General features: G+C 39.2%; 2 protein-coding genes across 2 annotated transcripts in view; one reads left to right on the top strand and one right to left on the bottom strand.

The window, feature by feature from the left end:
• Positions 1-1,815: 1,815 nt before the first annotated feature.
• On the bottom strand, positions 1,816-13,161 carry AP5M1 (adaptor related protein complex 5 subunit mu 1). Its single transcript, XM_065403253.1, has 8 exons — positions 12,966-13,161; positions 6,970-7,612; positions 5,161-5,388; positions 4,678-4,817; positions 3,789-3,874; positions 3,579-3,694; positions 3,244-3,340; positions 1,816-2,078 (listed from the first exon to the last, which is right to left on the bottom strand). Exons 1-8 carry the CDS (start codon positions 13,031-13,033, stop codon positions 1,996-1,998), a joined length of 1,461 nt encoding a protein of 486 aa, XP_065259325.1. The 5' UTR covers positions 13,034-13,161; the 3' UTR covers positions 1,816-1,995.
• Positions 13,162-13,796: 635 nt separating this feature from the next.
• The window catches only part of EXOC5 (exocyst complex component 5), a 40,884-nt gene continuing 31,869 nt past the window's right edge, over positions 13,797-22,811 (top strand). Inside the window, exons 1-2 of the mRNA XM_065402932.1 lie at positions 13,797-13,838; positions 22,596-22,690. Of these exons, the coding sequence (XP_065259004.1) occupies positions 13,812-13,838; positions 22,596-22,690 (122 nt within the window). The 5' untranslated portion in view covers positions 13,797-13,811. The remainder of the gene's footprint in view (positions 13,839-22,595; positions 22,691-22,811) is intronic.

The following is a 22,811-nucleotide window of genomic DNA, read 5'->3' as shown; positions in this document are numbered from 1 at the left end:
CAAAACATCCCATTGAAGGCCAATGAGCCACATTTTGTCTGACTATGAAGGAGTTTTCTGCCATGGGATGTCCATGGTTTCCAGGGAGGTGAGAGAGGCTGGTCATGGCCTGAGAGGAGACACCACCTGCACTATCATCCCCCTCCAAATCTTCACTGACATCCGCATGTAAATTAATCCTGCCAATCACTTTCCCTTCTTGCACACTGAAGTCCTCCTCACTTAGGGAGATTTGGAAGCATGGACAGGAGGCGAACCAAAAGGAGCATAGCTTGTGAAGCAGCCCTGCTTTCATGGACAAGGGAGCTTCTCCTATCACACAATGAATTCCTCAGCCTCTGTTGATACTCCAAGATACACAGATTGTCCTGGAGATTCTTGGACATCTGTGAATTACAAAGGTAATGCCTGCTATGAAGGTTGAACAAATCCCCTTTCCCTCTACTGGGATGGTGCAAAGCAATCCCCACAAGGTGAAATTCAGATTCATGGCCCTTCTGTAGCTTTCTTGTACATAGGGAGGCGGGGGGCAGACCATGCTCTAACTTAAAAAAAAAAAAATTCTTAATTTTTTTTTTTAAACATTCTCTAGCCTAATCTGAGCACAGTGTTGGTCTGTATGTATGACAGGGTCTTTGGGGGGCAAGGGGGGGGGGGTCAAAACTCTAGGAAATTTATGAATGCACTCTTTGTCCAGTAGTAAAAATGAATGCAGCATCTTTGTAAAATGGGTCATTTTAATTCCACCATCCTGTAGCTGTCCTTTAGAAGTTTGCATAGCAGTTTCAGCTGAGCCGCATGGTTCACATAAATTAATCTACTCTTTAGAACGTTTAACCAACCAATTAGATTACTATCTCAATCTAAGCATATTTAAATTATAGCTTAAAACTTTCCTCCTTATATAATCACTAATCTTATTTATCACACAGCGTACAGTTAAACAAGAGGTACGGTAGCAGCAGCCACGGTGCTCAGTTATTAGAGGCGGCATTCTTCTCTTCTTTTGTGTTGCTCTCCAGGTTCCCATCTTTTTCCCCCCAGCCTTTCACAATTTGCTCATTTCCTGATATCTCTCAAAGTCCATTTCCTGTGTTCCTGCAGATACCAATTTTCTTCTCAAAATTAGAGGTTTGCCTCTGTAAACTCACACTCCCTTGCCTTTAAGCCCAGTTTTCCAACGAAAGTGGGTTAGTGATACTTTTCAGCACGTTAACAAACTTGGCTAATTTTGTTAATATTCTGTGATTTGTTTTTTAAACTGTATTTGCATCTCTGTATCATCTTTGCTACTGTCTCCTATAACAATGCTATCTAAAGGTAGATTTCCAGATTATTGCTATCAATGTAATTATGTGGTTATTGTTCCCAACTTTAAAAGCATGATACAATTCATTTGCCATTACTAAAATATAAATGAGCTAAAGTGTTCATATGTACTTCATACAGAACCACACACAAAACAAATTGGGAAGAGCAGCTGTATGAAGACAAAGATAAAAAGGATTCTTTGCTATTGGACTGCCCTATTAACTTAGGGTCCAATCTGACTCCAACTGACTTCATTATAGGAGTAAGATCAGGCACTTTATGTGGGCCTGTAAGGCTGTGTGTTGATGGACACTGGTGCCTACGCAGAAACTGAAGTCAGTGGCATTCTCCATATGAACAGGGCTCGTCCATACCAACTTGCAGCATTGGATCTTTATTTTGTAAAAGTTAATAATAGCGGGAAGATGTGTGTGGGGTAGAGATGGAGGGGTGGAATCAGATTTTAAAGTGTATTCTTTCAAATAGTATCTAGGACTAAAAATTTTAAAGCAAACAAGATAAATTTAATTTAATTGAAATAAATTGATATGTCTTCCCCCAAAACAGGAACTTAAATACAAATATATTCATTAAAAATACTGCCCCCCCCCCTTTACAATATATTAACATCACTTTTGATAGCGGTCTTTTTTTGTTCAAATACAAAAATTCTTCACAGGGAAATTAGAAAAATAATGTTCTGTACACTACAGGTGCTGGGGCTTTGGAATTCCAGATGTAATAATCGGAGGAAATCAATTCCCGGGCTAAAAAAGATAGACAAAATAAACGTTAAATGGTGTCTTGCATTAAGATAATACTTTATTCAATTTAAGAAAATATTGATCCATTCTTACTAATTGACAGAAAAAATGTAATGGTCTCTTTACAATGTAATACCCAAATTATTATTTGAAAATTGTTTCTGAAGAGGAGATATTTAAAGTCTCAGCTTCAATTACCTCTACTAATACATTGGTCACAAGCTAATAATTCAAACAGAGGTTAACTCAAATTCAGGTGTATGGTTTGGATTTTAATAAATATAAACTGCGTATTCAACATAAATATATATGGTATGACAATTAAGTGCTGTGATGAATGGTTTGGCACCACTAGAGTTCTCATGAGGAATTTCTGGGCTTCTGCTGAGGTACTTGGAAGAAGTTACAAAATAAAGAAGCAGCAAATAAAACTGACTTTATTAGTCACCGCTGTCTGCTCACATTTAATGAGTGTCTAATATTTGCCCAACAGTGGTACTTTTTTGGTGAAGACTCAAGAATCTTCACCATGTTCAAACACATCGGAGAAAGAATGGCCCACTGTTAATTGGGGATGACAGCACTTTCCTACCTCACAGGCGTGCAGTGAGGATAAATATATTAAAGAATATTAAAGACTGTGAGGCACTCAGATACGTTGGTAATGGTGGCCATATAAATATTTAAAATACAGAGATTATCCACTTATGCCACGTGCACATTGTTCCTTCTATAACCCTTTTTTATCAGGTACTTGTTATAAGAGAGTCTTAAAACAGACATAATTTAGGTTGGAGCTAGAATACAGTAGCTATTCTACATGGAGTTCATAATTCAGTTTCCAAGTGTAGTTCATAATGGTGTATCTTGTCAAAAAGACTGCACTATTTACTGTAAGAGCGGGTATGATATTTCTAGTTACCATGTCACAAAATTTTTACATTCTTGTCGGGCTCAGTCACATCATTTGATTAAAAAGGTACTTTAAAAAAAATAAAGGGTTGAGAGACACGTTTTTTGCTTTAGTGACTTTTACACTGAAATTCACTAACTTTGAAAATCGTATTTAATAAAATCTACAAATCTTATTTTAAAACTCAGCCAGTTATTTGTACTTCACGACTCCACTTTACCGTTTCAACTAAATAATCAATAATTTTGAACTCACATGTACTTATTTTTGGTTTTCCTGATGAAAAGACCTGAACAGAATGCTGGTCTGCATAACATCCAGTAAGTGTGTAGTCTGGGATCCTAAAATAAAGCTACAAAAATATGGAGAAAACATGATCAGATGCATATTTTTATTCTTACTTCAGAAATGCTGGCAATCTAAGTTATGTCACCCTTGGTGTGCAAAGATATAAAATTGATAGGAAGGAGCATCTTAGACAAAATAGAGAACAAAGATATTGATTATGTGTGATGCAAATCAATGTAGTTTCATAGCCAATTTTAGTTAATAAAAAGTGATTACTAATTCTCATACAGACTACAACTCACTTTTACATATGCAGTACTCCCACTGCAAATTGGATCAACTGGTTGCTCTTTGCTCATAGAACCAAAAGTCACAGTTCCAGTCAGAGAAATTTCTAATGATTTGGGAAACTTTTGTCCTAGAAACAAAAACAGCCTCAGTAAAAATTTAGATAAACAAATGTACACAAAAATGACTCTAGAACAAAGAAAGATGTATTTTATTCAGCTTACCTATCACCCAAACCAATAAGCTTTTCTCTCGAGATACATCTAGCTGGCCATAACTAACTTTGTACTCCAAATGAGTGACTGCACCCCTATTGCAGAAAAGGGAGTAAAATGTCATTGGAACGAACACCATACAACTATTTATTGACAGGTATTTTATTGAATAAAGCAACAAATGTATTAAAACAAATGCCACTATTTATGTGTACACAGACAAATCACACTGAACTGAACATACTGCTATCTTGTGGAAAGAAATTACAGCGTTTTAACGTATTAACTGCAGTAGAGCTTTTGGTGATTTTATTTCACTGACAGCATTTTACCACTGCTATGATCAATGTCAGCAGCTTTGTAGAATTTAATGATAATTATATGACAATATACTCATAGCAATTATCAGATAGGCTTAATAAAACTGTAGTTTTAATTTTAAATAACTATATTTGGATAAGCTGATTTCTGACTATGATTAGAAGTCTCTACAACTGGGAGATCCTGGTTCGGAAGCAACCTCAAGACTTACTCCACCAGGTGGGTGGTGGCTGAATTTGGCACAAAGAATGGTAGAGGGAAATAGGATATTCAACAAAAGTGCTCCAAGTTATCCTTTCAGAGTAGTAGCATAAATCTGGTTGGAGAAAGCGTCTGTCCTGACTGTTGGTACCACTGATAAAAAAAGAAGGCTTCCCGAATCAGGATCCAGGTGAATATCCTGAGTATCTCATTTGAGTTTGAGTACATTTTAGGTGATTTCTTAACTCTCAATGACAGCAGCCTTGGGCATAAGCTTGAGGGAGAACAAATCCTGATATGTTGATCCATGAGATCCCCATTCTAAGACGACTATTAGGGAGGTGAAGAAAATTATTTAGGATTTCTTTACTCTTACCTGTTAAAGAAAGGTATACGAGCTTCACAATACTCAAAAGCATTTTTTACACTTTCATGAAGTTTTAAATTAACTGTTAATTTTAATTGCAATTCTTCTTCCTTCAGCTGGTAAAATCCCAAAATTGGTGGTACAGGCACCTGAAGAGAATACATTAATTTTAGGAATAATTCAGCAATACCTTCAAGAAGTTAGTTATGCTCTTTAATAATAATAAGTAACTTAATAGTTGTTTAATTTATGTTGAGAACTATATATTTTTAATGACCCTGCAAGCCAGGCTCCTCATGTCACTTATGCTACATAGATTTGTGGTGTGCCACGAACAGTTCTTGGCACCTTATCTTTGCTCTACTGTGTCAGAGTAAAGTTCGCTAATCCCTGAGGAAGCTCACTTAAACTTTCTCAAAAATATAGATTTTCTCCCCCCTCCCAACCCACTTGAAAGAGTGGTAAGTTATATGCATCAGGGAATGTAGTTACCTGGGAAGTATAGTAGCACAAATTGAATAAGTCAGAAGGAGGAGTGAAAGGAAGTTTGTATGGCCCACTAAATGCAGAATCATCCATGACATCAACGCTACAGGAAGTAAGAATTGCAGAGTCAAGGGAAGTCACACAGGGATGCACCAGGATATCCTGGAGTGGAGAGCCATTGGCAGGGAGGTTCAAGCTGACAGTCACATTTGATGTAGCTCCTTCCAAATCACACTTGGAACACAAAATGTCAGGAAATTACTCAAAATTTCTAAAATCAGAACTAGACATTTGAAAATAAAACAAAACATAAACGATCCCACTAAAGAATTTAAAATCGACTCGCATGTGAAGATTGACAGATATACTTTCAAACCCACATCTTTTTCCCAAATTTTAACCTTCTGATATCTTAAGGAGTATTAACACAGACTCTTTTATAGAACAGTCTTTTAATTAATAAGCACTCCTTGGCAAAAGATGCAAATGAACCAAGCACATGCAGTAACAGATACATTATTAAGAATCTGATAGACATATTCAATAATTGTCTGTCCAATTAATTCAGTTATTCATACATCATCGGTTTAATAGATTCAAACATGCTATTAATGTTCACTGAGATACCATTTCAGCTTTCTCACACTGATGGCCTGCAGTGCTATCCACTGTCTAGTCACTTGGTGCGCCAGCTCAGCAGTGCGTGATTACGCCAATACTTTCTTTTTATGGCTGGCTCTCTACTCTGCGAAGTGACCCAGAAACCTGCCCTACTGAGAGCAAGAATCTCTCCACCAAGATAATCCCCACCAGCACAACTGGGGGGAAAAAACCCAGTCTTCAAGAGCAGTAGACTTTGGTCAGCTTCCCTATGAGATGAGCATGTTGACACTTATTGCTAATAATTAAATTACCATGATGCACTTTATCAGAATTTCTTTTCTCCTTATCAAACAATAGCAGCTAAAAAGTGGTTAGTTATAATAATGTCACACACTTCTCTAGCACAATTTATGACAAAGAAGAAGAACTTTAAATCATTTGATACAGCTACTGGATTCACTATTAAAGATAGAAATATTAGCATGTTTCATAAAAATATTATTAATCTACTTAACCAACATGCTTCCTCATTTTTACTAATAAAAATAAACACCTGAAACACACACAGAAGCTATTTAAAACAATCATAAAACTGTTTTCTTTCATAAGAATCTATGTCCTTAGATTTAGCAATATTAGGAATTACAGTATAAACAGCATGTGTGGATGCATGGTTTTGTTTTAATAGAAGAAAGCAAGATATAAAATTAAACTTTCATTTACTAGAAACCCACCAGGCAATTTTTAAAGTGCTAATGCAAAGACACTTGTATCATTCTCATTTAAGAATTTTATTTTTGTTGATCATTACTAAACAAGACATTTATTAGATGGCTGGGGTAAATTTAGCACTATAATTGTTATTTCTCATTCCCTGTCCTTAAATGCAAACACTTACCATTTCATTAAAAATAATAAGAACATTGTAAAATACTTTGGATCTGGATGATGCTTGAGGAGTGTTGGTTTTATTTCCCATAAATAGCTAGTGAAAAAAATGTGTGAAGAATGCAAGAAAATAACAGTAAAGCAACATTTTTATTCTGATTTAGCTCACTAATCTAATAAATATCCTCTGGTATATATTTAGGCATAAAAGCTATTTAGTTCGATTGCCCCATATGCCAAGGTAAAATGAACTGAATTTTTACTTTTCCTAGTGCGTTCATATGCTAAATAGGTCAGTCAGATTTGTACCAGAAATATCCTCACCTTACAAGTCACAGTTCCATAAACTTGCCACATATCTGCAACATCCCTTTTGTCATATTGCATGGACTTGACTTTTTCAGTGATACAAACATTAACCTGAGGTTTGCCTTTGTATGTGCTAATTCTCCAAACTGGTTGTTTCTGTGTGTGGTTTGTAGAAACATGAATGTTATCTAATAAGCCATTCAAGTTTGTATCTAATGGGGTGCCAAGTGGACAGGCCTGCATGAGCAAACTTGGAAGTTGGCCCACTTTTGCACTCATCTCAGCTTCATTCTTCTGACTGGAGTTAATGAAGACCAGCAATCCTGACAAGACAGCGAAGGCTTGTGAGATTCCACTAATGCTAATAAGGGGTGGGCGTGGCTTCAAGGATTGCTCAACTAGGGGAAGACAAACATATATCAAACCACTCTTCTGAAAGGCAAGGACTGGCCAAAGGTCCCCTCCTCCTGTTGGAAGCGCATACACTGAAGTCTTGTTGATTCGAGAACAGCTATCTCGATATTCCACAAAGTTCTTGTCTGGATCTGTCAGCTTAAGTTCAAAAAGCAATGCTTTAAGAAAAACACTGTCCTCTGGTACGGTCACATAGCTTGCTCCATTGAAGGCTTTTGCTCGTTTTTCAACTGTGGGGTAACGCCTGTAATACAGAAACAGAAATTCATTAGCATTACTCATCTTACCCTGCCCATAAAACAAAACACACACACTTCCTGATATTTATTGTCTGAGCTATACTTTGTCTTTTCTAATTAGCCAAACGCAGAAATTCCGCTGCTGCTCTGAGAGGGAGTATTATAAAGGACTATGGAAGATGGATATAGTCAGGGTTGAGGTTCAGTCAAATATAAAAGCACAGACAGAACATTTGAAGGCCCTCATCCTGCAAATTATGCTGTGCTCACGGACCCCTATGACACCCCAATGAAACATATGGGTGAATGGGTCTGCCCACCCGGAGCAACTTGCAAATTAGAGCCTAAATCATTGCTAATAATATAGAAGATTTTTAGCAACAAGTGGATTTTTATTGGAAAGTCTGAGCAAAAGTATTCACCCATTTTTGAATAAAGATATGTATCTTTTCTGTTATAAAAAGATGCAGACTATTTAAAATAAAAACAAGCATAAATAACACCTGTGCAACAGAACTTTAAAAGTTGAAACGTTCCAGGAAGCTAGATCTCAGTCACTGAGGACTAGTTTCCAGACAATGTTCCAGGAAAAATGAAAAATAAGTTTTGCATTTGTGAAATACAAAATTTCTGCTGCCTTTAGTGTTGTTATAATAATATTTATAAGACTACAGAAGAACATAAATACATAATATCAATGTTACTTACATACATGTAGTTTTGCATTGCTATTCCACTGTGGACTTTCATAATTCTGTAATTCCAAAACTGCACAGGCAAGAGCTTACATAATAAAATCTGTAGAGTGGTGATTACTTAAATTAATCTAATATTAAGGTTAGTCAGCAACCTTTACTTTAATATACAGAGACCTTTCAATAAAAAAAAAAAAGTCCATTTTTTTCAACAGGAGTTGTATGGATTTATATGTGGGCAAAATTGGATTCTAAATTGTATGTACAGTGCATCTGAAGAAGTGAGGTTCTTCCCCACGAAAGCTTATGCTCCCAATACTTCTGTTAGTCTTAAAGGTGCCACAGGACCCTCTGTTGCTATGTACAGTATGTGTAATTTAAGACTACTGTAACAACTTACTGTCATATATGCATTTCTTGACTGTTTAAAAAGTTATAATCTTAATATTGCATTAAAAGATTTTATATATTTTAAAATTTCTATTTTGTATCAATATTCTTTGCATATTTTTCTCTGATTTTCTAGTGAGAGTATTTGAGAGAAACCAAGCCAGCTATTTTATCCTCAAGCAGTATTAATTTATGTATTTGTTTTAGGAGGGGGAGGGAAATCCCTATTTTCTTCTTAGGCTAATTTATATCCACCAGGAACAATTGAGGATTTGACTTTTTAACAATTGACAAAAGAGGAAGAGTGTTGTCATTTTTTTTTTTTTTTTTGGTTCACTCCATCCCCTAATCATCCTGACACGGATTCCTATTTGGGCCAAAACTTTTTTTTTTGGTGTTGTTCTCAGCCTCACCTAAAAGACCGCTTTAAGCAACAGGGGAGCAAAAGTTATTTTTATAGATTAAAACAGACTATTTACATGATTCTACAGAAATTTAAAAGATAGGATGACAGTCTCTCAGTCTTTTTGCACTTCATTTTATCTGTGCCTTCCATGTGTTCTTCTCACTTTCTCCCTTTGATTCCTTGTTCCTCAGGTCATTGTTCTTTAGTTGGAGGGTTCTTCTCCCATTGGCTGGCAGACAGCTCCAGTCCCTTTTGGTTCCTCTCTTGGCAGAAGCCCTCATTGGAGGCAGCTAGGCTGGCTTCTCCTGGTTGATTTCAGCTGTTTTTTACAAGCATCTAGGCCTTTGTAGTGAAGAGCCTGGATGCCTGGATAAGAAAGCATAACAAAAAGAGAAGCCAGAACTGTGTGATTTACACATGGGCCACAGGAAAAAGTTTGAGAATCATCTCTCCAAGTGGTCTCATATACATGATGAACAGTAGGGGGCATGGATCTGTTTCACAGCTTGAATTTTTCTCGGGACTTGTTAAACATAATTGAATATGATGGGACCAAATTCTGCCTCGGGGATTACCTCTTGTTTTTGGCTGCTTTTTTGAAAATATGGGAAGAGGAAATGCTTGGGGTGTAAAGTTTTGCATCACTAATATCCCAGTCTTCTGCCAGCACACTTCATCTGCTTGAAGTCTGTCGGCAAGCCACAGTGATCTCATTCTATGCATGGGGAGTAGAGGCTTGGATTCAAAGCACTGATGGTGTTGACCATCAGATGATTATATTGCTTTACTGACTTGCTGGTCTCTCAGCCTTGTGGTTTTCCCTTCAAGGACATGCTGACAATTTCATGGATTTAAAAGTTTTCACTAGTGAATCAGCTGTGGTGGTGCACCTATCTTTATAAGATACTGTAGAGTGAATGCTCTGATCTTTGCCTGGACATGGATGTGATCAGACAAAGAGAGTGGAATGTTTGTGATGTCTCCAATGTCCTCACTTATGCTGAACATCAGATCCAGCGTGCATCCAGCTGAGTGCATGAGTCTGGAGATGACTTTTCTGAAACCCAGGGTTTCTAAGCAAGATAGGAGACTGGATGTTAAGACATTCTTTGTATTATCTATGTTGAAGTTAAGGTCACTGATGATAATGAACTTGAGTATTCCAACACAACTATGCGCCACAGGTTTATTAGTTCCCCTAGAAAACTGACAGGATCTTTGTCTGGACATCACTAGAAGTCTAAGATGCTCTTTGCCTCTTCCATGCAGTTAACTGGGAAACAAACTGTTTTCATAGAAAGCAGTATAGTCTACTGAATAGGGTACTGGACTAGGATTCAGGAAACCTGAGTTCTATTTCCTGGCTCTTCACCTATCTCTCTCTGTTTACTCTCTCACCATTGTCCAGCTTGTCTGTTTAGACTGTAAGGTTTTCAGAGCAGGGACTGTTTCTTACTATGTGTTTGTACAATAGAGCCCCAACCTTGGCTGAGACCTCTAAGTACTACTCTAATACATATAAGAAGAGGAACTTCTAGGGTAAAGCAGTCTTCATCTGAGGTTGGAGGGGACTACTTTCTTTTTGTCTTGTTCTGGATTCTCTCTCGATTGTGTTGAATTGAGTATAAGATTGAAGCCTTCCACTTTTACCCGTTCTTCAGGCCCCACAATTTTTTCCTATCCTCAATACGTCCAGGTTCCCTTCTTTCATTCTCTGGAGAACAACAATCCTCTAGAATCATACAGATTACTCTCAAACAGGCAGGAGACTTCCCACGAAAACACAACTGGCTTTTCTAGTCAGAAGCCTTTCTACTCTCTGTGCATTCAGTTCTAAAGGATTAAGAGTCCTAAATAAATAAATTCTTCTTGGAAAATACCCCTTTAGTACCCAAAGAACTCTCTCTATATGAAGGTTACAATCAACTTGGGCAAAAATCACACTTCTGTCTGAAAATACTTTACCTACTCTCCAGTTACAAATAGAAGAGTACTAAAACTCAAAGAAGTTATCAGAAATGTTCTTCTACATTTTCAGTTGTTTGCTTTGATCATTTGACAGCATTTTGTAGAGAGTCATCTTCATGGTTTTCTGTGTGCCACCAGACACTGTAGTTGGTTTTTCTCTTAATGAAAAGACCCTCATTAACATCAGAGGAACAAAACAAAAACAAAAACCACCACCACTATTTTTAAAAAGGAATGTAAATAGTATGGGTTATTTTACTGCTCTCTCAGAAATCGGAAATTTTAAAAATTATTTTCTAAAATTACAAAGAGACACAGTCAACTTGAAGTACAATATTAATAAAAAATTATTTAATTGGCATCATGCAGTTTAATCCCAGTATGGCAATTGGTTTTATTTGTTTATTTTTGGGAAGGAGTTGAAACGTTCCATATATCATCATTCAAGCTGTTATGAAAATACTGATGTCCTTACAATGCCAATTGGTGATTTTTTTTGTAAGAGTTACTATTAATTTTATTGCATTTGCTTTATTTTTTATGACAAAAGAATAAGTAAGCAACCACAGCCCAGAAATATCGAATATCTTTTCACTAATGTAGTAATACCAAAATTTTACTGACATAACTGTATCCAATCACATCACTATATTTCAACTATATTTCATCTAGTTATCGGTATTCACTTTTTAACCCTGTCCTCATACTTACCAAGCTTTACTATGGCATTTGATCAGTCACATAAGTTGTTTAATGCTTTGTATACTCTTCTGCAATTAATACTAGACTTTAAATAATGCAAAGAGTCCAACATAAAGAAAAATTCAGATCTGTTTCTCACTCTATTGTACCAAATAATGGGTAATGTAATGCATATGTACTGAATTACCAAGCTTCAGGTTAAAGATGGAGTGGGAGTCTCAGTTTAGCACTTCATTGCTTTTGTCTGTTCAAATCAGCCCCATATCATTTGAGCAGTTATTTGAGTTTCCATGCATTTCTGGAAAAAAGTACCAGCTCTCTCCCCAAAGGAAAATAGATTTTTTTTTTAAAATAAATCCTGATCTCTTTTTTAAATCTCAAATGCTACTGGGAACAATTATTTCATTTTGTTATAATCCATGGACCCAGCCCTGCAACAAGCACTGCATGGGCAGACCCATGCACCAGCATGGAGCTCTAGTGAAATCAGTGAGGCCCCGTGAAGGCACAAGGGTCCATCCAGCCTGTACATATTAGCTTGTAGAACTAGGACCTAAATAACCTTTCAGCATTTCTCTCTTCCTTAAGTGAGGATGGATTTGCAGGGCAGTGCATGTGTGTTACAGTTATTCTCTAGAGAATGGATGATTTTGCTGTTTCAATGGGCTTGTCTTCACTAGAATATCATGTTAGATCATAACCTTGAGGAGTCATGATAAATAATATAATGTTAGACAGGACTTTGCAATCAGTATAAACTGGGCTAAATCACATTTACTATTGAGCCACTGGTCATGGGCATCCCTATTAGGGCCATGATCAGTACACAGGACATTAAACACTATTTGTCCCCATCTATGCTGACTGCAAAGTCATGTTCAACATTGTGACAGTTAACGTGCCTCTTCTAGGTCATGTACCAACATGGCCTGATTTTCTGATGAAGCAAAGACCAATGAGAGATATTTACTAGCCCTGACAAGGTTCCCTGATGCAATGAGATTCACAATGGTTAATATTATTGGGTCTATCATAATCTGGGAGGAGCAATTTTAATAAAACCGTATTTAGAGTAAATCACTCGATGACCTGGCTTGATTTTAAAATGTTTTGTTTTGCCAGGTCTGCATGAGCCACCCTCACGCACACACTTTAAGCAGTAGAGACTCGGATTAACACAGACTCAGGCAGTGTTACCTGGAGAACAGCACGGCTCCACAGGCCCCTTGTTCGCAGCTGATTAGCCACAGTCCCCTCAGGGCCATCACAGACAGCTAGAAGGCCAGGACCACTGCACTTCAGTTCATCATGCTGGACAGTTACCTGAGGTGCCTGGCACCCCAGGCCTACTGGCTGCTAAGGGCATTATTGAACAGTGACATTCCTGTCTGTCCCCCCCCACCCCCAAGTCCCTTCCCAGCCTGAAGCAGGCACACGCCCTCCCGCCTCAGCAACAGGCACCCCCACACGCCACCCAGGGGACCACCCCCTTTGCTGGAAAATGCCCCCCCAAAAGCAGAAGCCTACCCCCCCACACACACAATCTCTCTGTCCCCTCCCCACCCAGACCAGGAACACCCTCTTCCTCTGCTCCCCAGTAAGAGCCTACGGACCCAAACCCGGAGCCCTTCTCTGTCTCTGCCCAGCCCCCCAACTCAGAGCAGCCCCCCCGCCCCAACCGGAACGGGCCCCTCCCCCTCTGCCCAGCCGCAGCCCCAGCCCCCAAGCCAGAGCAGGCCCCGGGGCACCCGCGCCCCACCGCCGCTCTCTGCCCTGCGGAAGAACTGACTGAGGCGCCGCCGCAGCCGCAGCCCCGCCCGGCGATGGCGATGGCGCAGCGCGAACAGGGGGCGGGACGTTCCCACCCTTCCGGCCCGGGCGCTGCGCACCGCGCGGGCTGCGGCTCCTCTGCGCAGGCCAGGCCCGTTTCCGGCGGGCGGACGGGGGCGGTGCCGCGGCGCTGGCCTGTCAGGGGCACAATGGGCGGCGGCGGGGTGTGAGGGGCTCGGCGAGGAGGAGCTCGGGGCAGCTGCTGCCGCAGACATGGCCGCCACTGCCGAGCTCTTCGAGGTGGGTCGGGGCGGCCCTGGGTGAGGGTGTATGTGTCCGTCCGTCCTTCCTTCGGGGCCTACGGCTGGAGGGGCAGTGGGGCCGGGGCTCTCTGGGACCTGGAGGGTGGGAGGTGTCTCTGGGTCCTGGGGATGTTGTGAGGTTCAGCAGGCTGGCAGGCAGCGGTGGGGGAGGTCTCGCTGAGGTACATTTGGTGTCCGAGGTGAGGGGAAGCAGAGGGTACAGTGGGTGGGATTTCCTCCCCCAGCGTTAGGATTTCCTCCCCCGGAGCTGAGCCCCATGCTAGACTAGCTGACGGGTGCTGCAGCCCTCAGGAGAGGAGTGGGGGTGAAAGCCGAGACACTTGAGTTCCTGGGGGCTGGTTTCCTTCTGGGCTCGTCCCTGGTGTCGCTGGTTGCTGGAGGGACGGAGATGTCCAATGCTGTGAGCTCAGCCTAAACTCAGTGCTGGCTTGGTTGTCAACACTAAATTCTCCCGTCCGACTCTAAAGAGCAGGCGACTTTCAACTTCATACACAGGTGCTGGAATGGGAAACAACGTAGAAATAAAAGCAGAACTGAGAAGGGGTTGCTGTGCTGGGAGAAGAATAGATATGAAGGGATGGGAAAATGGATATAAAGGGGAAATAGTGGTGGCTGTGTTGGGTTAGGTGCAATGGGGCATGCAGCTGCTGGTTCCCCTCAATGAGGGCTCCAAGAAAGACATTCCTATTGTGTCTTGCTTTATACTGGATTGTAAACTGTTTGGGGCCAGGAATTGTCTCTTTGCTATTTGTTTGTATAGCACTTAGTACTGTGGTCCAAGATTAGGGCTTCTAGGTGCTATAAATAATATAATTTTTCCCTGCTGTGAGCACTGTTGTAGTAGAGAGATTGTTCTTATAGACCATCTCGATGCTGACTTGCCTCCATGCAATGGCAAATGAAGTACCCAGCACATGCTTCATACCTCACCTGGAAATGTTCCATGGACCAGTTTGGGAACATTTGCATTAAACCTTCCCCCTGGCCAAGGGAATAGTTATTCTGCTACTGTATTTGAATCAGATACATTGTGAATTATTATGACCGATCCATGTTATAACACAGTTTTTTCTGGCTTGTATCAAAAGAAAAAAGCAATGTTAAAACACTATGTTATAACTGCATTAAGGAGCCATATATTCACACCTTTTACTTTATAATTGTGTTTGGAAAAATATGTTTGCCCCTCAACCTGAAGACAACATGGTTGCATTTTGTAGTGTAGCTGTTGGATATGCATAAAACACTAGGTCTTTTCTGCATTACAAAATGGAATTGGTTGTTACATGACAAAACATGGTTTGCAGTGGTGGTTCAGCTGTGTTGGTCCCAGGATATTAGAGAGCCAAGGTGGGTGAGGTAGTATCTTTTATTGGACCAACTTCTGTTGGTGAGAGAGACAAGCTTTCGAGCAATGAAGCGCTCTTCTTCAGGTGTGGGGAAGGTACTCAGAGTGTCACAGCTAAATACAAGGTGGAGCAGATTGTTTAGTATAAGCAGCTAACACATATTGTCAGAGACCATTCAAGGGGAAATGGCCTGTTAACATGTCTGCAATCATAGGACAAAAAAGGGGTGGTTAGATTATTGTAATAAGCCATAAATCCAGTGTTTTTATTGGATTCATGATTTTTAGTGTCTTGCAAAGTTATGAATTTAAGCTACCAGGCTCATCTTTTGAACATGTTGTGCAGGTTTTTTTTTTTTGAGGATGAGGACTGAGAGGTCAGCTATGGAGTGATGGTTTTGTGAAAAGTGTTCCCCCTTGGATGATTTGTTGTTTTTTATCTTTTATCATTTTTCTGTGCGAGTTCATTTGAGAGTGTAGTTATTGTCTGGTTTCACCCACATAGTTGTTGTTGAGACATTTAGTGCACTGGATGAGCTACTCCACATGTTGTGATAGGCATCTTGAAAGATGTCTTGTGGGGGATATTGATCATCATGCCAGTGGAGATATGTCTTCCAGTTTTGCATCTGTTTTGGCAGGGTCTGGTGCTGCTTTCCGTTGGTCCTCGTCTGTGGGGAGGTTGCTTCTGATGATGAGCTTGGAAAGTTGGGTTGTTTGAAGGCCAGAAGAGTGGGCTGGGGAAAATTTCTTTCAAGATGTGGTCCCCATTGAGTATAGGTTGTAACTGTTTAATGATACCCCATATGGGTTGCAGTGTGAGGTGTAGGTGACAACTAGGTTTGTGCAGTTGGAGTGGTTTCCCACTCTTCCCCCCCCCCCCCCCCGCATTGAAGCAGATTCTCTCTGGGTATTTGGGTGGTCCATTCCATGATGGGATCTACTTCTCTGGTGGAATGTCCTTGTTCAACGAAGGCAGTTTTAAGTATGTTAAGGTGTATATCCTTAGAGTAAGTATATTCTGTGTTGCCTGGCTGTAAATAAAGGATTTCTTGGTGTGGTTACAGGATCTGTGAAAGTAAGTGTGGTGATGTGTGGGTTTATTTTATATAGTTGTCTGTAGAGTTCCATTGTTGAAGCTGATTGTGGTGGCCAGGAAGTTGATGCTGGTGCAGGAGTGTTCTAGAGAGAGTTTGCTGGATGGGTAGTGGTTGTTTTTGAAGTTGTGGTGGAAATCTATGACAGATGACCTGCACTCTCCCCAGAAGATGAAAATATCATTGATGTATCTCAGGCATATCATTGATTTCGTGGTATATTTGGCCACAAATTCTTCCTCAAAGTGGTCCATGAAGAGAATGACATATTGGGGAGCCATCCTAGTATCTATGTCTGTTCCCATGGTTTGGACAAAGTGTTGCTGAACGTGAAATTGTTATGGGTGAGGATGAAATGGATGAGTTTGGTGGTGTGTTTGGAGTGGTTATCTGAGTGTTGTCCATTGTCTTGTAGATATTTGAGGCAGGCAGCAATGCTGTCATTATGAGGGATGTTGGTGTGTAGGGAGGTGACATCCATGGTGCAAGAATGATGATTTGAGGGAAATTATTAATGTTGTGAGTTTCTGCAGGAAGTCAGTTGGGTCCTGGAGGAAGCTGGCCTTTTGTGTGGTGAGTGGTTTGAGGATGGTTTCTGAGTCCTGATCATCTGCCAATAAAAGTGCCATGGCCAGATAAGATGGATCTGCATAGGTTCCCTTGTTTGTGTATCTTGGGAAGCATTTGGAGGGTGCCTCACGTGACTTAATGGGAAATGAAGTTGTAGAGTTTCTCTTGGAGTTGTTCGTGGAAGGATTTGGTGATAGGCTTAAGTACCTGTGTGAATTGTGGTATGGGGTCTTCTTTGACTTCTTCATAGTAGGTGGTGTCGGAGAGTTGTTGTTTGGCCTTGTTAATGTAGTCATCGCGGTTGAGAACTGCGATGTCTCCCCTTTGTCTGCTGGTTTGATGATTTCAGGGACTGTGTAGCTGTCCTCTCAGCGGTAGAGAGATTGTGGTAGATGTGATGTTTACGGATTTCACAATCAATTTTCCTAAAGCAATCAATGTAATGATAAAGTGTGTGATTTTATCACTGTGGGGTATCCAGTCAGATAATTCTTTTTTCTTATGACTATTGGTGGAGATGTGTTAGTTGTGGGTTGTGTCTTTGTTGTGAAATAATTCTTTGAGGATGGGTCTGCGAAAGAATTCTTCTAATTCTCCATGTTAGTATGGTATCAGTTTCTGTGGTGGGGCAGAAGTTCAGTTCCTTGGAGACTAAAGATAATTCAGCTCCGATTAGGACTGGTCTTGATAAATGATGATGATGGGGTGTTGTGTAGTGTCTATATGGTGAGCTCTGGTGCTACGGTTTCTCCTGGAGTTGGGGTTGTGGAGTTGTTGTAGTTGGTTTTGCTTTTTGTTTTTGTGTTGGATGGCTGTCATCAGGTTTTTTGATAGATGTTTTAGTTTTTTTGCATAATCCCCAGGTAGTTGTCCTGTTGTTGTTTTTTCCTTCCAGTGTGTGGGAGTATGTGATGATTTCTTGTTTGAGATGGTCTCTTTTGGAGTATGTAAGGTCAGGGCCGGCTCCAGGCACCAGCTTAACAAGCAGGTGCTTGGGGCGGCCAAGGGAGAGGGGCGGCACCTGCGGCAATTCGGGGGCGGCAGGTCCCTCACTTCCTCTAGGAGCGAAGGACCTGCCGCTGAACTGCCGCCGCCAATCGCGGCTTTTTTTTTTTTTTTTTTTTGCTTGGGGCGGCAGAAATGCTGGAGTCAGCCCTGTGTAAGGTACAAGAGATGGTTCCTCAGTTTTTCTGAAGTCCTTCTGCAGAGCTGTTCAGTGTATTTGGAGTTGTATGTAGTGGTCAGATTGTTATTGATGATGTTTTGTTTCTTGCATTTGCCCAGGAAATAGATGTCGCTGTTAAGTTTTGCTTCCTTTTTCTTTGTGTTGTGGAATTTCCATTTCAGATGGCAAAATTTGATATCTATCATGTACCAGAATTTGATACCTATATAGCAGCCATGTTGAAATTGTAGTGTGTAGATGAAGCCTTACCCTAGATACCAGGTTTGAAACATTGTTCCCTAATATAGGTATACAGTCTATTTTTGTCCACTTAAGCAAATAAGAAGTTGTAATAGCTTTTTAAATAACTGTTAGTCAATAAGCTGCTTGTGGGACCTCTCCTACTAGTGTTTGAATTTGAAAGGTGATGTGTATTATGATGGTAACTGGGTTGAACATAGATAGAGGAAGATGTGTCACTGCCTCATTTGGGCAGAACTATGTTTGAGAGATATTTTCAACCTGATTATGCACCCTGGTGTGGACAGAGAGTTAATGAAAAATTATGAGCCAGAGGGGACTTGAAGAATCGATCTATCTACTAAGCCAAAATAGAGTTCAACTATGATTATGGCTGAACTGGATTTTAACATGGTTTGATCCAGTTTGGGTCCATTTGCCCAGGCCAGACCAAACTACGTTATTGCCCAATTCAACCACAATTGTCATTAAATTCGGTTGTTTTGGCACTGTAGATACGGTCCCATATATTGCTTTGGTGCTAGAGGGAGGTTCAAAGCTGTACAGAAAATGCCTGTTAGAGTTCATCTGATGATATCACTTTTACAGATTGGGTGCTTAGAAATGACATTTACAGTAAATGTTATTTTCTGCAACTGTGGAAAGGAAATGTAAAATGCTTACTCAACCATCAGATTGCTCTAGATACTCTTTTATATTGTACAGCTGTTTGAGCTTTTATGTAATACTTTCCACTATTCTAATTCTTGCCAAAAGAGAAGCAGCAACAGATAATTCAGTACTAATATTCTTTTTGTTGTTGATGATGTTTAAGAGCTCTTTTTTTTGTTTGTTTGTTTCTAAAGAGGCAGAAAGATTGGACAGCGATGCTTTACGGGGATATTTATGTTCAGTACATGTTAACCATCTTCATACTATAAAGGATGCACAATTTGACATGTACTGTATAGTTTCACATTCCACCAAAAAAACTGGGATATAAACTATTACAGTAGATTATTGTTCAATACAGTTGTAATAATTTAATCTATTTTCAATAAATGTTTTCCCTTCTTATCAAGCTTATACATTTGCAGTTGAATGTGCTACGTAACTCTCAAAGTGACATTATCAATTTCAAAATCAGTTATCGCTTACTGCAACATCAATCAAATCAATGTACAAATTCACTTACTGTAACTTCTAAAATTACTATAGCTTAAAGATTGGAGAAAAAACCTATTTTCTAAGTTTACATTGATCAATACTTTGTATTTCCCTTGTGTGTGTGTAACTTTCACACAACAATGGGGAGAGGAAAATGTGAATGTAAAATTACCAAAATTGGCCAGGAGGTAAAAGGACTCATCTGCTACATTAATGTAGTTTTACCTTAAATCAAAAATGTGATTAGATATCAAGTTGATTTCCCTTGAAAATGCTGCTCCGAAGAACCAAAAGACGCCCACACATACAATATTGAATGATTTCAGATTAAATGCTATTTGTGGGCTTGTCATATTATACATTATATACTGATGTGCATTTTATTCCCTGCAATATTCTCAAATGTAAAATGTACTGAAACCTATATATAAATCATGATTTAAATCACTAGTCAGGAAGACTCGATTTATTCATGGATTTCTACATAAAAGTGCATTTTTGTTGGTTGTTATAACCTTAGTACATATTCTTTACAACTCAGAGATAGATGTAGGTTTCATTTTTAGAAGGTACACACTATACGTTTTAAAAGTGATTTATTTTGAAAACTTTTCAGATTAGTTTTACAGCTATATCAGAAAATGAATGATTGGTTATTTCATTTTCCAAAGGTAATTGAAGCAGATATTTCTGAAGTTATTGGGAGGTGAACGATCTCCAATTCAACAGGTTAATCATTAATATTTGGAGGATTTTCTTGCCATGCTGTATTAGGAGGAGAACATCACCAGACAGACATTTAAATTGTTTTATTTAACTAAAACAACAACGTTATGTATTCTGGATTTTTTTCTTCAACAGCAAACACATAATATTTTAGCAAAAGAAGCATATGCATTTTTGAATTTAGTTAAACATTCAAGTTTTTTAAAATCAGGTTTGTTTTTGTTAAAATTGTTTTTAACTAAAATAGTTAAATGAAATATTAAAAAAAAACCAAAAACCCAAAATTAAATCAAGTCTGTCAACCAGGTCAACGTGAGAAACTTAAAATATCAGTCGTCTTCACCTTCATTTTCCTGTTTCTTCATAATCTGGAAAAGAAAAACAAGCTTTCCTGCTTTTTCAGGTCCCAAATGATTTCTCAATTTGGAATGAATTAGTCCAAAGAGAGAAAATATTCTTTCTACACCGGCAGAAGAAGCTACTGTTGTTAAAAGTGAGATTATCACTTCAACACTGAATCCAAGTGCTTGAGTGACTTCCACCAGTTCACTGGTGTGACTTTCTTTAAAACATCATCAGCAAACATATATTTCTTGAGTATATGAAGTTTATTATAGTTGGCATTTTGGAGGGATGATTGCTGGATATCCATGTCATAGCCAACTCCTCTTCTTCAGCAGTTAAGGTTTGACCCTGGTACCGAGTATTGAGAATATTTGCAAGAAAACGAGCTGGAGATAGTGCTTGTCCCATTCGGTTTTTTTAATGCTTGTAATTTAACTCTGTCATTGAATATTTCTCTTTTTAAGATCTCACTCAGTTCCTTCCAAATTTCAACAGCGTCAGCAATAAAACCGCTATTTCCCTGCATTTTGTTCAAGGCTACAGAAATAGGCTTCAGGGTACTCAGCATGTGTTCAACATTTCTCTTAAGCCCAATGTTGAGAACTTTGGCTGTGACAGTGCCATCTATTTTTTTCACGGTTTTGTTCACAAAATGTCATCAGATTAGGCCAGTTCTTGATATAGTGCTCAAAACAGTCCACTACTGAGTTCCATTGCATGTCTTGTGGGAGAGTTAGCTTGATTCCTCCACTTTTTTCAGATCAGCTGCTGCAAAGTGGTTGTTACGGAAGTATTTTGCAGCTTCAACAATATTAGCCTTTATTTCTGGAACATTGAAGTCTTTGGCTAGGAGGTACATTATATGAGCACTGCAACTGAATGTTATTAGCTTGGGACTCTCTTCTAAATTTCTTCTCATCTTGGATACATTTGCAGCATTGTCTGTGACCAAGCTGCGTACTAGACATTTGAATTTTTTATTCACAGTGTGTTATAGCTTTTACTGCTACTTGTAAGTATTCTGCTGCATGTGCATTTCCTGATGTATCAATTGTTTCTGTAAGAAAGATATTCCCTTCTTCTGTTGTCACGCAAGCACATACAACAGGATCATTATGGACATTGCTCCACTCATCAACACTCAGGTTTACAATTTCACCCTCTAGACCTTTTGCACGCTGCTCAATTTCTCTTTCATACACTTTATCCAGCAATTTGCCTGTGACATCTGCTCTGTTGTGTGGACTGTATCCTGGTCTTAATGACTGAACCATGTTAATGAAGTGTGAGTTCTCAATCATAGGGAAAGGAGAGTTTGTTGCATAAACAAACTGGGCAATTTTTTCATCAATTACCTCTTCTTGTAATCTCCTGGTTCTTATCACAAACTTATTTATGGTTGTTTCTGGATGATGGAGATTTTTATTTTTTATTTTTGCTACAGGCAATATACTGTGGCTATGTGACATAGATGATGTGACTGAAACACTATCATTGGCAGATAACTCTGAAACTGTAGAAAATGAAGGTGGATAGTCTTAAGAATTCTGTATGTTGAGGATGGATTCTCCTAAACAAAATAAGTCAGTGCAGTTATTTAATTATTATTACCATACTGCTCATTTAGTATTACTCATTGCATTCACTGACACTCAGTACTACTTTAAAGGTGAAGTTGTAAAAAGATCTGCCTATTTCAGCTATTTATTTTTTATCACAACTGCATCTAAAATTATAGTACCATAGAGTAACAACTATATTTTTTGCTCAAACATGAGAATTTAAGAATAGTCCAGAAGGAAGACAGGCAGTCCTTAAAGAAATATAAAATAAAAAAGTTTACCTACCTGAAGATCCTGCATCTTCAGACATGTTCCTTTCATCATAAGAATGGCTGTCTGGGTCAGACCAAAGGTCCATCCAGCCCAGTATCCTGTCTACCGACAGTGGCCAATGCGTATGTGTATGGCCTTTATTGCAACGAAGTTTTTAACCACTTTCATAATGATGTGTAAACAGCAACTTAGTAAATTACCCACTGTGGCACATTGTAAAGAGTCTTTATTCTATGGCTAGGAGCCTTTTGTGGCAGATGAGTACATTGAACGCCTGGCATGGCGAATTCCTGGAGGAGGTTCCAGAGGTGGAGCAGAAGCTTTTGATCCCAAAAGGTAAATGAAAATGTGTAATTTGTTTTAACAATCTTTAATTATTCAATTTTTTTTACATCTGTAACAGAGCTATATGCAGTGTCGGCATGTATCCAAGATCTCCAACTGGGAGAATTGCTAA

This window comes from Emys orbicularis, chromosome 4 (genome assembly GCF_028017835.1).
Source record: "Emys orbicularis isolate rEmyOrb1 chromosome 4, rEmyOrb1.hap1, whole genome shotgun sequence".
Taxonomy (NCBI): domain Eukaryota; kingdom Metazoa; phylum Chordata; order Testudines; family Emydidae; genus Emys; species Emys orbicularis.
Note: the sequence above shows the minus strand (reverse complement) of the source record. Positions and strands in the feature narration are given on the sequence as shown.